Source organism: Podarcis filfolensis (genome assembly GCF_964270895.1).
Source record: "Podarcis filfolensis genome assembly, chromosome: 15".
Classification (NCBI taxonomy): Eukaryota; Metazoa; Chordata; class Lepidosauria; order Squamata; family Lacertidae; genus Podarcis; species Podarcis filfolensis.
In genome coordinates, this window is record NC_139618.1 from 40,039,704 (window position 1) to 40,056,740 (window position 17,037).

General features: G+C 44.5%; 1 protein-coding gene across 1 annotated transcript in view; it reads right to left on the reverse strand.

Annotated features, from left to right (window-relative positions):
- Positions 1-9,646: 9,646 nt before the first annotated feature.
- Positions 9,647-17,037, reverse strand: part of LOC310750532 (uncharacterized protein) — a 78,110-nt gene continuing 70,719 nt past the window's right edge. Inside the window, exons 5-7 of the mRNA XM_083588859.1 lie at positions 13,119-13,174; positions 11,436-11,520; positions 9,647-10,773 (exon numbers count right to left, since the gene is read on the reverse strand). Coding sequence (XP_083444985.1) covers positions 10,741-10,773; positions 11,436-11,520; positions 13,119-13,174 — 174 coding nt within the window. The 3' untranslated portion in view covers positions 9,647-10,740. The remainder of the gene's footprint in view (positions 10,774-11,435; positions 11,521-13,118; positions 13,175-17,037) is intronic.

A 17,037-nucleotide genomic window follows, 5' to 3' on the forward strand; every position in this document is an offset into this window, starting at 1 on the left:
GCTCATGGGGTCTGTGGGGAACCGGTGGATATGGAAAGTCTTTTGTACAGATCCAAAGCATGAAGAAAATGCCACTGCTCTCCATGGCAGTAGATGTTCAGACATCGTGTGATATGACATAGGGTGATGGTCAAGCTCAAAGTAGTTCAGAGTATGAAAAAGCTTTAAGTGTAAATTGTGTGTGGCATATTCAGCAATACCAAGTTTCAAATTTATGAGCCACTAAGTGCTTAATGCAATATACTAGATGGAGGAGCAGCTCATCTGACGAAGTTGGGGCAAGAGCAGCACTGCTGCCATGGCTGGAGGGTGGTGCTTCTAGCCATGCTTCCTGGCACCATTGCAATTGACAATGGTGGCAGTAATGAAAATTCCCAAAGCAAGTTTGAGAAACACTCCCCTTCTATAAAGAGCTCACATAGAAAATCAAGTTGTGTTTTGCTTTAGTTTGCATACATTTTGATGCTTAATTTTGAATGTTTATGTATTTCCCACCCAGGAACCTTTGGTGTGAAGGGCTGATACACACACACTCCCGCCACCAGCACTCTTAAGTTTTGCTGTAATTCTGCAATGTGGGGTGATAGGCAGCTGCCTTATACTTGGTCCGTCTAGCTCAGTGTTGTCTGCATAGCCCACACAGACTGGCAGTGGCTCTCCGTGATTCCAGGCAGGGGGCACTCCCAGCCCTACCTGGAGATGCCGGGTGCTTAACCTCTATCAGCTACACCCCTTCCAACATTCATTTCTATTCTGTAGCAATTGATTTGCACCTTTGGTCAGATAACATTGAAATCCTATGGACAGACCAGTACTAAATCCATTGGACTTATTTCCCAGGGCTGCTGTTTGGCCATTTTCAGTGTGACTGCATTCTAAGTTTCAAAATGGTTGGCGCATCTCCAGCTGGAGAAAAAGTGTATGGATTAATTATAGGCCTAACCACCTGCTTCACCCAACTTTAGCGCTCTGAATTTTGAGCTAATTTGAAATTGGCAGTCTCAGTTCCCGTGAATATGGAAATGGGACTGGGTTTGTAGAACACTGTTTTAAACCCATGTAATAAATTCAGAGCGCTCTGTTCAATATTCTGCAAAATAGATTGGAAGCTGAAAATGAGATTTTATTCATTAAACCCATGTACACCTCTGGAATGGAAAGAGGAAAAGTGATTAAATGCCATTCAGGGTTACCAAACAGTCCCTTCCCTTGGGCCATAGTGTTTTATGAAGGAGATGTTAAAAGCTGACCATAAAGATTTCAGAACTGGAAAATATGCGTTTTGAGGGCATTACTGTTGCATGCAAGTCATTTTTGCTTGTTGCAGTTACTTGACTGGGACTGGTGAGTTCCAAGTTAATTTCCCAGTTCTCTAAGAAGCTTTCCACATGACATCAACTCTCCACATTTTCAGTTGTCAGTAAAGTTATGATAATTAGGCTGTTTTCTATCATTTTTGTTTTTCTTAAGAATATCCACTGGTATGGTAGGAAGTGCACCTATGATTTGCATTAGCTGTGCTGTTCAAATTGGCCTGTATCCTATGAGGTTATTGTGTGAGTGGAACAATTTCCACTCAAACAGCAGAACTTTTCTTCACTATCCTTCCTCTGTGTGTCCCCTATAACTCCCAAAATCTGCTTTGGGGGCTTCCCCAACTCTTCGTGGTAGATTGGGCTAGTGGTGCAGGGCCAAATGTCAGGAGGAGAGGGAAGGGAGGTTCTGTTAAATGAGTGTAAGTTGTTTCACATACTTTCTTGGATTCAATCCATTGAGAGTAACTGATGAAGCTGGGAGACGGCTTGAATGCAAATGGGGGAAAGATCCAAATGAATGCAACCGAACACCGGTAAGGGCTCATTATTGACAAAGAAGGCATACTTTGCTGCTTCCACTCCATCCTCATTATGTTGTCCGGCAGAGCTTTTCCATGTTGTACAGGGCCTTTTACAGGCTGGCCCAAAGGAGGTGATAGAACCAATGGTAGCTCGCTGTGACTTGTTTGCAAAGCATTTTGAGGATAAAACTTCTGAACGTCTAGTTCTGTTGAATGAGTTTCAGTTGCGAAGGCTAGAGGATGTGGACAAGGTGCTCGGATCAGTCAGGGCGACCACTTGCGCTCTAGACCCTTGCCCCTCTTGGCTGATGAAAACCAGCAGGGAGAGAACAGCTGGCTGGGCCAGGGAGGGGATCAATGCCTCTTTACGAGAGGGGGTGGTCCCTGCCTGTTTGAAGGAGGCAGTGGTAAAACCCCTCCTTGAGAAACCTTCCCTGGATCTGGAAAATCTAACTAACTATTGACCAGTTGCTAATCTCCATTTCCTGAGCAAGGTTCTGGAGCAAGTGGTCGCAGACCAGATCCAGTTGCTTTTGGAACCATTTCAATCAGGTTTTAAGCCTGGTTTTGGCACAGAAACTGCTTTGGTTGCCCTGTATGATGACCTCTGTTGAGAGAGAGAGACAAGGAAACATGTCCCTGCTAATTCTTCTCAATCTCTCAGCTGCTTTCGATACCATTGGCCATGGTATCCTTCTAGAGCGACTCTCTGAACTAGGGATAGGTGGCACCACTTTGCAGTGGTTCCAGTCCTACTTGGATGGTCATTCCTAGAGGGTGCTACTTGGGGAATGCTTTTCAGCCCCGTGGAACCTTCAATGTGGGCTTCCGCAGGGCTCAATCCTACCCCCCATGTTGTTTAACATCTACTTTACATGAAACTGCTGGGTGGGGTTATCCGGAGGTTTGCAGTATATTGTCAGCAATATGCTGATGACACTCAGCTCTATTTCTCCTTCGAATCTGCAGGTGAGGCAGTGGAATTGCTGGACCAGTGTCTTGCCTCGGTAATGGACTGGATGAGAGCCAACAAACTGAAACTCAATCCAGATAAGACTGGGGCACTGTTAGTGGGTGGTTCCCTAGACCAGATGGGTGGGAAATCGCCTGCTCTGGATGGGGTTACACTTGAAGGAGCAGGTTCATAGCTTTGGGGTACTCTTGGATCCTTTGCTGTCACTTGAGGCTCAGGTGGCCTCAGTGGCCCAGAGTGCCTTCCATCAGCTTCAGCTGGTGGCCCAGCTATGCCCCTATCTGGACAGGAATAGCCTAACTACTGTTGTCTATGCTTTGGTAACCTCAAGGTTAGATTACTGCAATGCATTATACATAGGGCTGCCTTTGAAGAGGGTTCGGAAACTTCAGCTGGTGCAGAATTCAGCGGCCAGGTTGCTCACCAGAGCAAGATGGTTTGAGCATATTACACTGATCCTGGTCTGACTACACTGGCTACCAATTAGTTTCCAGGCCCAATTCTAAGTGCTGGTTATAAACAGCTCAGGACCGCAGTACCTCAAGGACCACCTCTTTCCATATGAACCTACCCAGACCCTGAGATCACCTTCCGAGGCCTTCCTTTGTGTGCCTCCTCCTCAAGAGGTCCAGAAGGTGGCAGCACGAGAACGGGCCTTCTCTTCAGTGGCTCCTGATCTGTAAAATGATCTCACCAGGGAAGTTCACCTGGCACCTTCATTATACACCTTTAGGCACCAGGCAAAAATGTTCCTTTTTAACCAGGCCTTTGGTTGATTTGATTGACATCCTATGCCCTTCTAAAATGTGGTTGGGTTTTTTTTTGGGGGGGAGGGGTGTAATTGGGTAGTTGTTTTTATTTTGATTATATATATTGCGTTTTTTTTATTTTGATTTTGTTCTGTGAACCGCCCTGAGACTTCTAGGTATAGTGTGGTATATTAAATAAATTGATAGATGATAGATAGAGATGATAGACAGATAGATAGATAGATAGATAGATAGATAGATAGATAGATAGACAGATCCATTCAGCTCTTCTCCTACTTAAGCTCCGTCAAGGCTTGTGCATCACTAAGTGGATTTACAGAAGATATGCCATTACTCCTCAAGAATCTCAAGGATCAGTCCTACACATGATGGCTTGCTGGCATAGGATTCTGGAGGGGAGAGCTTAACACTTGCAGAAGGCACAGATCTCAAACCCCTGACTTGTGCTCTCCTTGCTCTAAGATCAGGTATATCCCTCCCCTGGTTTTCTTTCTTTTTAATCCTGTGTTCCCTCTCAAGATTTGGGGATAATTAGGGACTCTTATACTTTTTAGAATAAATATAGTGCAAATATAGTTAATGATTGTTTGCTGCATGTGTAACCTCACTGCCTAAAGCAGAACCCCCATACTTTTGTCATTTTTGCGTAATAAACCAATCTTTGTCTACTTCCTGGTGTGATACGTTCTTTAATATGTATAATTGCAAAGGTTTCTGAATACACACATGGTTTCTGAATACACATCCTGACTCCATGCAAAAGGTTCCATTCCTCTCACTAGTGTATGCTGGATATGTGGTGGACATGTATGTGGGTTCAAAAATACACCTTGTAGAAGTACTACTACATTGAATACAACACTAAATCAGCAACTGCACTGATTTTAGCCAGGTTCATTTCTCTGATGTCTCTTAGTGTGCGGGAGACATCTGAGGAACCACAGGCAGCTGGGAAGGTTGTAGAGCACTGGAGAAATTGTTAATGGAAAGATAAACAAGAACATCATCAATGGCATCTTTGCAACAATAAAAAGCTGGATCCAGACACATCAAATCAACATTTCAGTTAAACGCGTTGTAAACTTTGTATGAGAAATCGGGTTGGCAAATCAAAACTCCACAGCGCCATCTGGTGTCACAGTGTTATAATGCACATATAAAACATTTTTCTTCTCCAGTGGAGCTGAATTCATAATCTCCACACTGCATAGATCAAAGTTATAGAGCTATTTTAGTGCCCTTGGGGTAGAAAAAAGCAGAAGAATTGGAGCCCCTTATTTCACAGGGGAAGAACATTTCAATAGCTTTCAATAAATCAGAGAGCAGGTTTAGGTCCAGCACTATTAGGAACGGACACAACTATTTCGATCATGACAAAAGAAAGAGTTTACTTTTTCAGGAGGTGCTTCTCTGAATAGGCTTCATTTGCCCTCACATTCCTGATTTGCTAGCATCATATGACTAGTCCATACACTAGCCCTGCCCTCAGATTGATCTGGGGCAGGGTGAATGGTGCCCAGGTTGGCTCAGGGGGGGGTCCGTCCAAACTAGGGGGCTCAGACTGAGGCCACAGTGTGAATTGGGAGGTGGGGCTGTGCACATTAGTTTCTACGCCCACTTTTGCCTGTAGCCCTGTCCACCACTGGCTTGTGGCCCTTGGAAGGTTGCCCAGAAGGAAATGTGGCCCTTCAGTTAAACAAAAAGCCCTGGTTTAAGAAGGCAGTGTCCAGGGTATTAACTGTGCCTGATTTAAACAAAGAAGAAATCTCAGTAACATTATGCTGGCATTGTTGGAGGAAAGCTAAGTTGGAGAGAGGCAGGGATCTTGCCTAAGGCCAGCTAACAATTTAATGGCAGCAATGAGTTTTGAACTGTGCATCTTCTTATTCAAAGCTCAGTATCTTAGCCCCTGATATCTGGCTTCCTCTTCTGCCCCCTTATGGGCCATGTTGAACATTATCAGATTATCTATGGTATCTGGGAAATCATTTTTAGGCCAATAACTTCTGATGGACGCCTTTTAGGAAATAATGTCAATTATAACCTTGTAGGACTTCGTTATTTCAGTCTATTACCTGCAATGAGTTATTCTCAAACAAGGAGTTCAAATTGATAAAAGGCAAAGGAAGATCAATACTTGAGATTGTTGAGATTAATTGGGACTTTATAATGGATTTCTTTCCCCCCTTCTTTTTCCATTGGGACTTCCAATAGCTCCAGCGGGCAGCCCATCCTGAATGTGGATTTAGTGCTGCCAAATATGTGAAGTCAAAACTTGAAGAGATTCATATTTTTCTGCATTAAGATGATTAATATTTCAAAACTGCAGACCTGCCAAGATAAATGCAGCCCAATATGCACACTCACCTGCACACACACTGAGCTTTCTTTACCAATAAAAGAAAAATCAGTAGCTATTGTTCTCACTGGGGGGAAAAAATCTAGTGGTCAGGTCATTGTTAAAAGTGTGTTTATTTTTCTTGCAGAAAGTGCTGTAAGCTCTCATAAATTGCTTTCTGTAGAGTAAGAAATTAGAGAAACTTGGGAGGCTACAGTGTAACCTCAATTGGCAGCCATTCAATAAGCTGTCAGAGAAGGTTCAGGAAGAAGATAGCAAGCAGCTCTCCTGGACAGTGTTGTTTCCTTGCATTCCATCTTGTCATCTGATCTCAAACATCTCAAGTTGGGGAATCTGGCAATTTTCTCTATAGAAGAATGCTGAGTTTTAGTTGCTCCCCTGTGGATGGCCAGATGGGGCAGTTCAGGTATCAACTCAGCAGTGCCTAAAACCAGGGCATTCAAAGGGCAGCAGAATTCTACTTGATTCAATACAGCTACTGACTCTGGCAAGGGTGAAGACAAGGAGAAAGCAGGTCCCACAGAAGTATGGGGGCAGGGAGGGAAATGTGGGAACCAAAGGCAGGGACTGCATAACCAAGCAAAAGATTGCTGAGTCAGATAACCAGAGTGATCAGAGTTAGGTTCTTCAGGGCCTTGGACAGTTCATAGGAAGAAGATGGTCTATTTTGAGTCCACGGCTCCCTTGACCAGCTACATGCTTTCTGTGGCTCCCTTGTGGGAAAATGGCTCCAAGCCTCAGTTCTGTCTCCCCTTGCCTGCAGATCCGGCAGCCTCTCACCCCTTTTCAAACCCCCTCCCTTGTGGAGTGTTCCTTCAGCCTCCTCTCCTCTTCCCTTTCCTTGGGAGTTCTTCAGGCAGCTGTCCCTGGTCTCTGAGCTTCCCCCACCCCACCTCAAAGAGAGGTGCCTCCTCAGGCCGTCCCACAGGGGCATGGGAACAGGGTGCCCACAGCCTTAGTGGCCCACGGAGACTGGCCAAAGGTGAACATGAGGCCAGCACCTGACCTTGGGAGGCAGCAGTGGGTGCCAGGCCTGTTACAAGGAACAGACACACAAGCCTGTGGGAGGCAGAGACATGAGAGGGCATCAGAGGAGGGAGGGAAGAGGGACAGAGGCCTGTGTTGCTTGAGGCACCCCTGACCATCCTTCAAGGCACCACAGGGTGCCACGGCACGCTGGTGGAAAACCACTGGTACATTTCATAGAATTCTAGAGTAGGAAGGGAACAGGAATCTTTTGCCCAACATGAGGCTTGAACCCACAACCCTGAAATTATTTGTTTCAATTATAAGAAGATTTACATGACTCATAGAATGAGTTGGAAGATACCTCAAGAGTCCAGCGCAGGAATCACAGACCAAGAATCCCTGATAGATGACCTCCAGCTTCTGTTGGAAAAATTCCAGTGAAGGAGAACCCACCACCTTCCAACAGAGTCTATTCCACTGTCAAATGGCTCTTACCATCAGAAAATTATTCCTAATGTTTAGTTTGAATCTCCTTTCTTGTAATTTGAATCCATTGGTTTGGGTTCCACCCTCTGGAGCAGCAGAAAAGAAGCTTGCTCTATCTTCAGATATTTGAAGATGGATACCGTATCATCTCCCAGTCTCCTCTTTCCCAGGCCAAACACCCCTAACTCCCTCAATCATTCCTCATATAGCTTGGTTGCAGCCCCTTGATCTTCTTGGTTGCCCCCTCTGCACACGTTCCAGCTTGTCAATATAATTCTTAAATGGTGGCACCCAGAACTGGACACAGTACTCCAGGTATGCTCTGACCAAGGCAGAAAAAGCAGGACTATTACTTCCTTTGATTGAGACACTCAACTTCTGTTGATGCAGCCTAGAATAGCATTAGCTTTTTTTGCTGGTGGATCACACTGTTGACTCATATTAAGCTTGTGGTCTACTAACACCCCTAGATTATTTTTGTTTGTACTACTGGCAATCCAGATATCTTCCATCATCATATATTTGTGCAGAACCTTACATTCATCCCTCCTGAAATTCATTTTGCTAGTTTTGTCCAATTCCACCAATCTGTTAAACAAATACACAAATAAACAAATATTTAGTTGTTTCCATTGGGTTTGAACACCACTTTGAATTACAGCAACTTTATTCAATGGTACTGGTGGATCTGAGTAGTCCAGTATCCCTTTTCTAAAAATGAAAAGTTTTATAAAAACTCTATGGGGACAGATAAGTATCTCTTTATTAGTCTGGCAGAGGTGTGGAGATGTCTGGTACTGTGAAATAATTTCTTGCTTAAGTTCGGGCCACTTTGTAAATTCATGATGAGGGGGGTCTTTGAGTTTCCCAGCTCATTGGTTGCTTTCCTGGTCACTCAAATATCCATTCTCCCTACAGTCACTGTGTTGCTCCCCAGGTAGATGACTCCTTTCAGATTTGGCGATGTTCATGTGCTATGGACTCAAAATATTTCTTTGTAGATTTACAGGTCTTCTACAGAGACTTTTTCTGTACATGCTCGTGGGGATTCCTTCCCTTATAAAACGTGGGACTGAAAATATCCAGCAATCCCAATCTGAACCCCTGAATGGGAGACCGTCCTCAGCGGCGGAGCAAACCAATCGGGCGCCTAGGGCAGTGTACGTGCCCTGTGCCCAGGGGCAGGGCCAGCCGCCCGCGGGGATGGGGCCAGCTGCCTGTGGGGCGAGGGGCAGGACGCTCCGTGGGGCCTCCGAGGAGTCTGTCTGCCTCCTCCCACTCAGCCACCCTACATCTGAGGGAGAGGCAGGGTTAGACCGTTTGGGGCAGCACGGAGCCTGTGGGCGCCCAAGCCATGGCGTCTCTGTATAGATAACAATTTTGCCATGTTGTAGCAGGAAATCTCTTCCTAAATACCTGTCAAAGTCATTCCTAGCTGTAAATCACTGTGGGAAAGCTGTAAGGGGCAGAATTGTATTTACGGCAGCAATAAAAACTGGAACTCAGTTCCGGCTCCTCTCAGGTTGGCCCTGTTGCCATTATAAGAGAACAAGGAAGACGTTCGTGGTGAGTTCCAGCACCTCTTTTTCTAGAAAAATAGCACAGAGTTTGTACCTTGGGGCCCGCTCCACTGTCATGTTTGGTGTTCAGCAGCAGGAGTTTTTGAAGGAATCCTGTAAGCAGGGCCAGTTTGGGAGAGGGGTTGCAGGGGGGGGCATTTGGCCTGGTGCACAACCTCAAAGTGGGCCTCAGATTTAGTCACTTCTTAATATTTTTGGTATTTGATTCTTCTCTTAACTTGTTTCTACCTGCAGCAGACCAAAATGTGACACCCACATTTGGTAAAAGACATGGTTCTTTTTTGTTCGCAGATATTTCATCATATTTAATTACATCTCACTTCTTTGGTGTGTGGCACTATTTTGTTTTGTGTTCCAGCATTTTTAATTTTTTATTCTGCCTAAAGCTGGAAGTGGCCTAGGTCTCTCTGGACCACTGAAACCGGGTGTCCCTGATCATTGTTCTTGCTGGCCAGGGCTGGGAGCAGCACACAGGCACTCAAAGGCTTGGCCAGTATTCTCTGTAAAACGGACTGCAAACACACACACACACACACACACACACACACACACACACAGGAAGCATGCCCCAGAACCTTTTGCGATTTGCAGTGTTTCTGAAATGTAGAAAATTCGAAAAGCACCATAGACAGTAGTGTCTGCAGCAAAAAAAGCACTCCAGCGTAAGTTTGCGATGAGATAACATTCTTTGTATTGCTAACGGAGATATAGCATAAAATACAGGTAAATATAACAGTTTTATACTTTTCATTTATTGCCCCTATTTATAGTTAACCCTATGTCGTAAGCATCCCAGAAGCATTCAGTTAAAAAAAACACACAACAGAATATGCATAAGAAAATAAATATAGACAACGTCCACTGCTTCAATTTAAAAAAAGCCAGTCACAGGACGGGAACCATTCGTTAGCCATATTGCTAGCGAGCCTGGCATGGTTTCCGTTTTAATATGATTTTGACATCTCCGCCAGATAGGGGTTTTTTCTTCTTCACATTCCAGTGTCACAGAAGAGAAGTACTGTCTCATCCTCAGCTTTGGGTTTTCGGTGTCTGTAACACTTTTTGGGTCATGTACAAATTTTGGCTTGGAAGTGTTTATTCCACTCATTTTCCAAAAATATTTTTCACCCAGAACCAGAGTTCCACTTAACAGCTGCGAAGCTGCAGCAAGAAACCCAATATAGATGGCCATTCCAGCACGTTGTCCTGTGGGAATCGGAGGCACTCCCAAAACCTCCGGAAGCGGAATTCCTTCGTTTGTTAATACAGAGTGAAGATTCCATGAAATGGAAATCAGTACACAAGTACCCGCTGCCAACTCTATCCTTCCTCCAATTGAAAAGAAGGTATTGATGAAATTCTCATCTTTTCCCGGCTCAAAGATGTTGCATAGAGCAAAGGCCATCCAAAGCACGGTCACCGCATTGGCCACTGAGGCCATTGGCATCAAGTCCTGGGCCACGATGATTTCAGCTGGTAGGGACTGCTCATCACTGAATGGTATACATATCATGTTGGTTTTCTTCATAGTAACTCTTCTTACAGAACAGGCATCCCAGATGCCAATGCCCACAATGCCCTGCTGGTTGCTGCCCATGATTTTGTCTACTTGCCACACTCTCCAGTCAAGGTTGGCAGATGTGGAGCAGATGCTCATTAGGCAGCCCAGGACAGCTACGAGAAAGGCAGCTAGTTGCGCACAGGACATCCTGCACAACAGGCGGACTGGGAAGGATCCATCATGCGCCTGGGGTGGAAGATCCGCTTTAGTGCTGGGAAGGCTGGCGATAGAAGGCATGCTGGAGAAAAAGACAGACAAAAGATAACCGTTAGATACTTCGGCACAGTATCATATGGACACCTCCTAAAGTTTGAGCAAATAGTGATGTGCAGCTAAAACAATGCCATCATTCTAGGGCAAATTCTGCATTTCCCACCTTGAGACGTAGGAATGGAAAAGTCTGCTGTACCTGCAGTCATAAGTGCCAGGAATCAGACTTCCCTGGGGGTGAAGAAATTGCACAACCGCACAACCCCTTTTGTTCTAGGGACCCCCTCCATGCAGATAATTGGGCTCTTGTCTAGTCTACTCCTCCTCTGCATTCCTATGCTCCCCTCCCTTCCCTCTCCATTGGTAAAATGTCAGGCATGATCCCACCAAAGTTATGCATTCTACCCTTGAAAGAAAGTTGGTGCAACAGACCAATACAGCTACTGTTCAGGAAAGAATCCTTTCTGGCTTTAGTCCTCATTCTCTCTCTCTCTCTCTCTCTCTCTCTCTCTCTCTCTCTCTCTCTCTCTCTCTCACACACACACACACACACACACACACACACATTGTGAAAAGCCTACCAAGTGGCTCTCAGACAGGACAAAAGGAAATAAATGTCAATTTGTTCCTATCTGAGAAAACACTGCTATGTTGGTGGGGAACTGAGGAGCGCTGCATATATGCACCTACGTGAATCAGTTCTTCAACCAGTCTTTTTCCAGAGCGAGGGCTTTTTCCAGGTCTTTCTCTTCCAGCGTCTGACCTAGGACAAGACCTGAAAAGAGTGAAGCTGGTCTGAGCACCGTAGCAACTGCTCCTTGGAGTTCTGAGGCAGTTAGAATGCAGCTTGCTTTGAACGCCCGGAAGAACACAAATCATAACTCCAGGGTACTGGTCATTTGGAACATTTGACAACTGCTTGGAGGCAGTTTGCATTTGAATACCAGTGTGATTCTGCAACTTTTAAAAGACACTTTTTTGTTAGATGTAAGCTGATGCAAAGATTGGATACAAAATGTGGAAATAAACACCCCCGCTGCCAGTTCCAAAGGAATTAGAGAGCAAGATTTGAAATAAACCAGGGGTCAGCAACCTTTTTTAGCTGTGGGCCGGTCCACCGTCCCTCAGACCATGTGGTTGGCTGGACTATATTTTGAAGGGGAAAAAATGAACGAATTCCTATGCCCCAGAAATAACCCAGAGATGCATTTTAAATAGAAGCACACATTCTACTCACGTAAAAACACCAGGCAGACCCCACAAATAACCCAGAGATGCATTTTAAATAAAAGGACACATTCTACTCATGTAAAAACACGCTGATTCCTGGACCGTCCGCAGTCTGGATTGAGAAGGCGATTGGGCCGCATCTGGATCCCGGGCCTCAGGTTGCCTACCCCTGGTTAAGGTCATATTGAATCCCTTCAGGCATTCAAAGATGGCGATCATATTATCAGTTGGAGAGTTGACAGGGTTTTTTGTTTTGTTGAACCCACTTTTTCTATTGAATTGATATTACCATGCTCCATTTGGGAGGGTTTTGCTTGTGATGCAGTTTTAATGGTTTTGTCCTTTTTCATAATTACGTGTTTTATTGCTGTAACACTTATGGTGGGACCTTATAATGAAGACTGGGCAAGAAATCTTATAGGTAGATGGATCAATAGTCAGTCTAGCAAAACCAAATGTGTGTTTGCATGGGGAACATAATGGATAAGTGCAATCCAAACTATAGGAAGCTGCTGTAATATTGTAGCCTTATGAGGCTTTGCCCTCGGTGGGAAAAATATTGCGCCTGGGAAAGGGTAGTGGGAGTCAACAGACACTCAAGGAATAGTTTTGGAGAAAAGGCTTTTTATTTCTACCATCCATGAACTGGTAGAAGGAGCAAGTGTGATAAGTCACGAAAAGCATGCACGAAAGCATATATACCCCTTCCAGTTCCCTCCTCCTTTCTCCTCCTTCTTCCAGAGTCCTGCCCCATGTTGAGGTTCCTGAGCATGTACAGAAAGCTGTCTTGGGACTATTGTGGCCTCTTGGCACCCTTCCCAGGAAAGGGGGAATGAGAGTAGTTCAGCATGTCCAAAGATGTTGCAACTAGAGTGAGATAAAAGTCAGTCTCAGGCCTGCTCTGACAGAGTCTATTCATTAGCTTTTTGAAGCATTCTTGTACTGATAAAAAGTAACGGTTTGCCCTTGCCACAGCATCTTGTGAGAAAAGCAGAGAAAAGCTGTTTTGGATTTTTAGAAGACTAAAGGAATTTTGGACAGTTTGAGGCCTGGTTGGGGGGGGGGACTTCGGGCCTAGGTGGGGTCACCTGTCCTCATCTTCCTTCAATATATGACGGGGTAAATGATGCTGCTGTAACTTACCTCTGTTTCAAACTCCATTGAGGAGTGGGGCTGCTGCTGGCTGGGCCAACTTGAGCCTGACGGAGAGAAAACAACCATTACACCACTCATTTTGTGAGTGTATCTTCCACTGGGTTACCAGGTCATGTGCCTGAGCTGAGCAGAGTTTGGAATAGGGGCAAGTTCCCCCCTCCCCATTTCCATCTTCACTTTCCCAGAGCACCTCTTTTGGGGGACTTACCCAAGCCTTGGCTGAGCCAGGACAGAGAACTGACACCAGTGTCTCTCCAGCTGAGCAGAGATGAGGGACCTCTGTTGCTCAACCACAGATGCACCTTTTCCAAACTGCTCATCTTGGCAGTTCTTGGGTTTGGAATGCTCCCTTAGTTTTTATTTGCATTAATTTATTGGAAATATTTTAATTCTACTATTAATTGCAAGTGCTTCCAAGCAGTGATACAATAAACTTTGGTAATAAACTTAGCTTGCATTCTCCATATTCTTCCAACCCCTTTCCGAGGACTGGTAAAATGTGTAAAGTGGGAAGCCTCACACTGCTCCCGTACGTGATATGTGGCTTTCTACCTGTTGAACAAGTACCCTGATGATATCCCCAGGAGCCAGAATGTGAGTTAGTGAGGCCCATGCCTTTATATATGATGGCAGAGCTGGGAGTACAAGCAAATGAGTCAAGTGTAGTGAAGCATATTTCTCATTAAATAGAGCAACTGGAAACAAAGCTCATGGAAAGGTGAGCTCATTTATCAAATCACATGTGGATGACACAGGCGCTATGTTTTATTACCTCCAGGGCTCGAGGTAATATCAAACAGTTTTTGCTGGGTAATGCCAAGGATTCATAATGTTGTTTTTGGAGGCGCTTCATATATTGCGCTGAATGGGTGCATCATTGCCAGTTGGTTTGCTCTAGGAAAAACAAAAGCAAAAATGAGCTTCAGGGAAGCTCAGTGTTAGAACACATAGCTTGCATGCAAAAGGAAATGGTCCAGACCTTGGCATCTCTAGGTAGAGCTAGGAAAGACTTCTGCTGAAACCATGGAAAGTCACCAACAATCAATGCATGTCAGGGATGCAGAGCTTGTAGTTCTCCATATGTTGTTGGGCTACAACTCCCACCATTCTTGACCACTGGCGATGCTGGCTGGAGTTCAAGATTATTGTAAGGGCCACTGTTTTTCTTCCATGGTATAGACAGGAAGCAAAATCTCTTCCTGTGACCCCATTGCTGCTGACTTACTTGCTTCTTCCTCTTGCTCCTGACTTACTTGCAAAAGTGCTCCTTGTCTCTTTGGCACAGTACTCTTCCTAGAATATCTTAGTGCTTCTTCCTCTTTCCTGAGCATCAAGACCATCTAGCAATGGTGCCATGCTAGAGGGAGAAGAATTGCCTTTGTTAATAAGTTGGTGCATTTCTTCCCCATTGCAGCATTGTGTTGTGATGAGTGGTGTCTCTTGTTCTTCAGAGATTGTTGCCCGAAGAACAGAGACAGCATCACAACACCGCAACAGGAGAGGAAATACTGTCTTTCTAAAGAGCAACAAACAACATTTCCTCTCCTCCAAATCACAATGGGAAGGAAGGAGACCACTGTTTCTGTAGTTGATAGAGAATATGAATTGTGTGTGTATCTGTGTGTGTGTGTGCTGTATGTAGAATAACAGAATTGTAGAGTTGGAAGAGACCTCAAAGGTCATCTAGTTCAACTGTCTGCAGGGCAGGAATCACATCTAAAGAATCCCTGACAGATGGCCAGATGGAAGTTTAAAAACCTTCAGTTTGTGGGTTGTGTGTACTGTATGGCTAATATGTATGTGTGATGCATATCTGTGTGTGGTCTATATGTTTGAATGCATGGTGAGTATGCTGCGTGGTCCATATGTGTGGTCTGTATGTAGCTTTGTATGCTGTGTCTCTGGCGAGTGTATATGTGTGCTTTGGCCGTAGCTGGTGTGTGGCCCTGAGAGAGTTGGTGGACTGTGAACGTGGCCCAAAATTGTAACCACTGTTGATGCAGACAACATTAAGCTATATATACCAATGGCCTCGTTTGTTATGTGGCAGCTTCCAATTCATTTGTTTTTTGAAGTTGATTTTCAGCTTGTTGAGCACTGTCAGAGACCTCATCAGCCATGTCTGAAGTCTCATTACTTAATTTTTCAAAAGCTACTTCAAAATGGTGATGTATGAGAAAAGATCAGAATGAAAAGAGCCCATATTAGTAAAAATGTGAGAGAGAGCATGCTTAGAATCCTTGTGCTGCAGAAGCCAGTTCAGCAATTATTGGAAGCCTGGGGCTGTATCCAATTAAGCTATACTCAGAGTACACTTATTAAAATGAAGGAATCTAAGATAGCCATATCCATTAACTTCAGTGAGTCTGCTCTGAGTAGGATTAGCATTGGATACAACCCTTGGAGTCTTCTCTCTGCTGAGACACCCAAAAAAACACAATAATGAATCCTGAACAATTGTGTGGAAGCCATTGCATGTAAATCTCTATGTGCAAATGCTTTCCCTGTATGCCTGTGAATTGTTGATTAGATACAGGATGCTGGGCAGGTTTCTGATGGTATCTAGCATGCAAGGACACGTCGCAGCATAATAGTTTAACCTGAAGGGTTAAAAAGAGCAGAAGCATTACTTTTGAAATGAAAAGATTCAAAAGTCTCTATTTTTGTTTAGAAGAGAGAAGCAGAGCCATTGTCCACAAGAATATCAAGCCACGGCAGTAATATGTGGTTGAAATAAAACTGAGGGGTTTTCTTTTTGAACTGTTTATTTTCTTCATTTAAAAGAGTTAAAAAAGAAAGAAAGAAAATGTGTGCCATTTGAAATGTAAATATGTTTGGGGGTTTAGATGTTCAAGGGGTGTGTGTGTGTGTGTGTGTGTGTGTGTGTGTGTGTGTGTTCAAGTAATCAGTACAATGCAAGCTTAAGGTGAGCAAATATTTTGCTCTTATTGTTTTATGTTTGCTGCTGACTGTATTTCAGAAGGCTTAAGAAGCCCTCACTTTGCAGCTTGGCGGGTTCTGATTGTATCCAGTAGTGAGGCTCAAAGAGGCTTTATATAATTCAGGAGCAGGGCAGAGAAAAGAGGAAAAAACCCAACTGCCATGTGAATAAAATGTCAAAGTATCTCTTCTCACGAAGCTATCGGTGTGCTGGTCTTGAACACGTAAGCTCGGCTGGATAGAGAGTAAATGATTTTTTACAGATAATGTGCTTTTATGATCTAACAAAGGAAGAAGAATTGCCTCTGAAGAAAAATGTCCTTTTTGTCTTCCTTTTGTGCCCTTGAAGGGTTTTCTCTCTTTTTTTCCTGGAATCCATCAGAGGATAAAGAACTGGGTGTCAAACAGGAGAGGGAGGGAGGGGATAAGAGTAAGAATACTAAAAATATAAAAGGGACCAACTGGCCTTCTAGAAAATCCCTTCTACAGCATCATGTCTGGGAGGTGGCTCTCAACTGCTGCTGTTGTGTGGAAGTCCAAAGCACTACCGTCCCTTCTTGTCATGTGTGATTCTATAGAATAAAACTAATTATTTTTTGGCTTCCCCTCTGGCTTCTCCCAAGAGAACTTAATTCATTCCGGAGGTCCGTTCTTAACCCAAAACCGTTCTTAACCTGAGGTATGCTTTTGCTAATGGGGCCTCTTGCTGCTACTGCGATTTCCGTTCTCATCCTGGGGCAAAGTTTGCAACCCGAGGTACTATTTCTGGGCTAGCGGAGTCTGTAACCTGAAGCGTATGTAACCTGAAGGGTCTGTGACCCAGGGTACCACTGTACATAGGAATGCAATACTGCAAAAAGAAGAATTACCAAGGGTGATATGTGTATTGTGCTTTTAAACCGGGGCAGGCAAACAAAGGTCCGAGGGCCGGATCCGGCCCAATCGCCTTCTCAATCTGGCCAGCGGA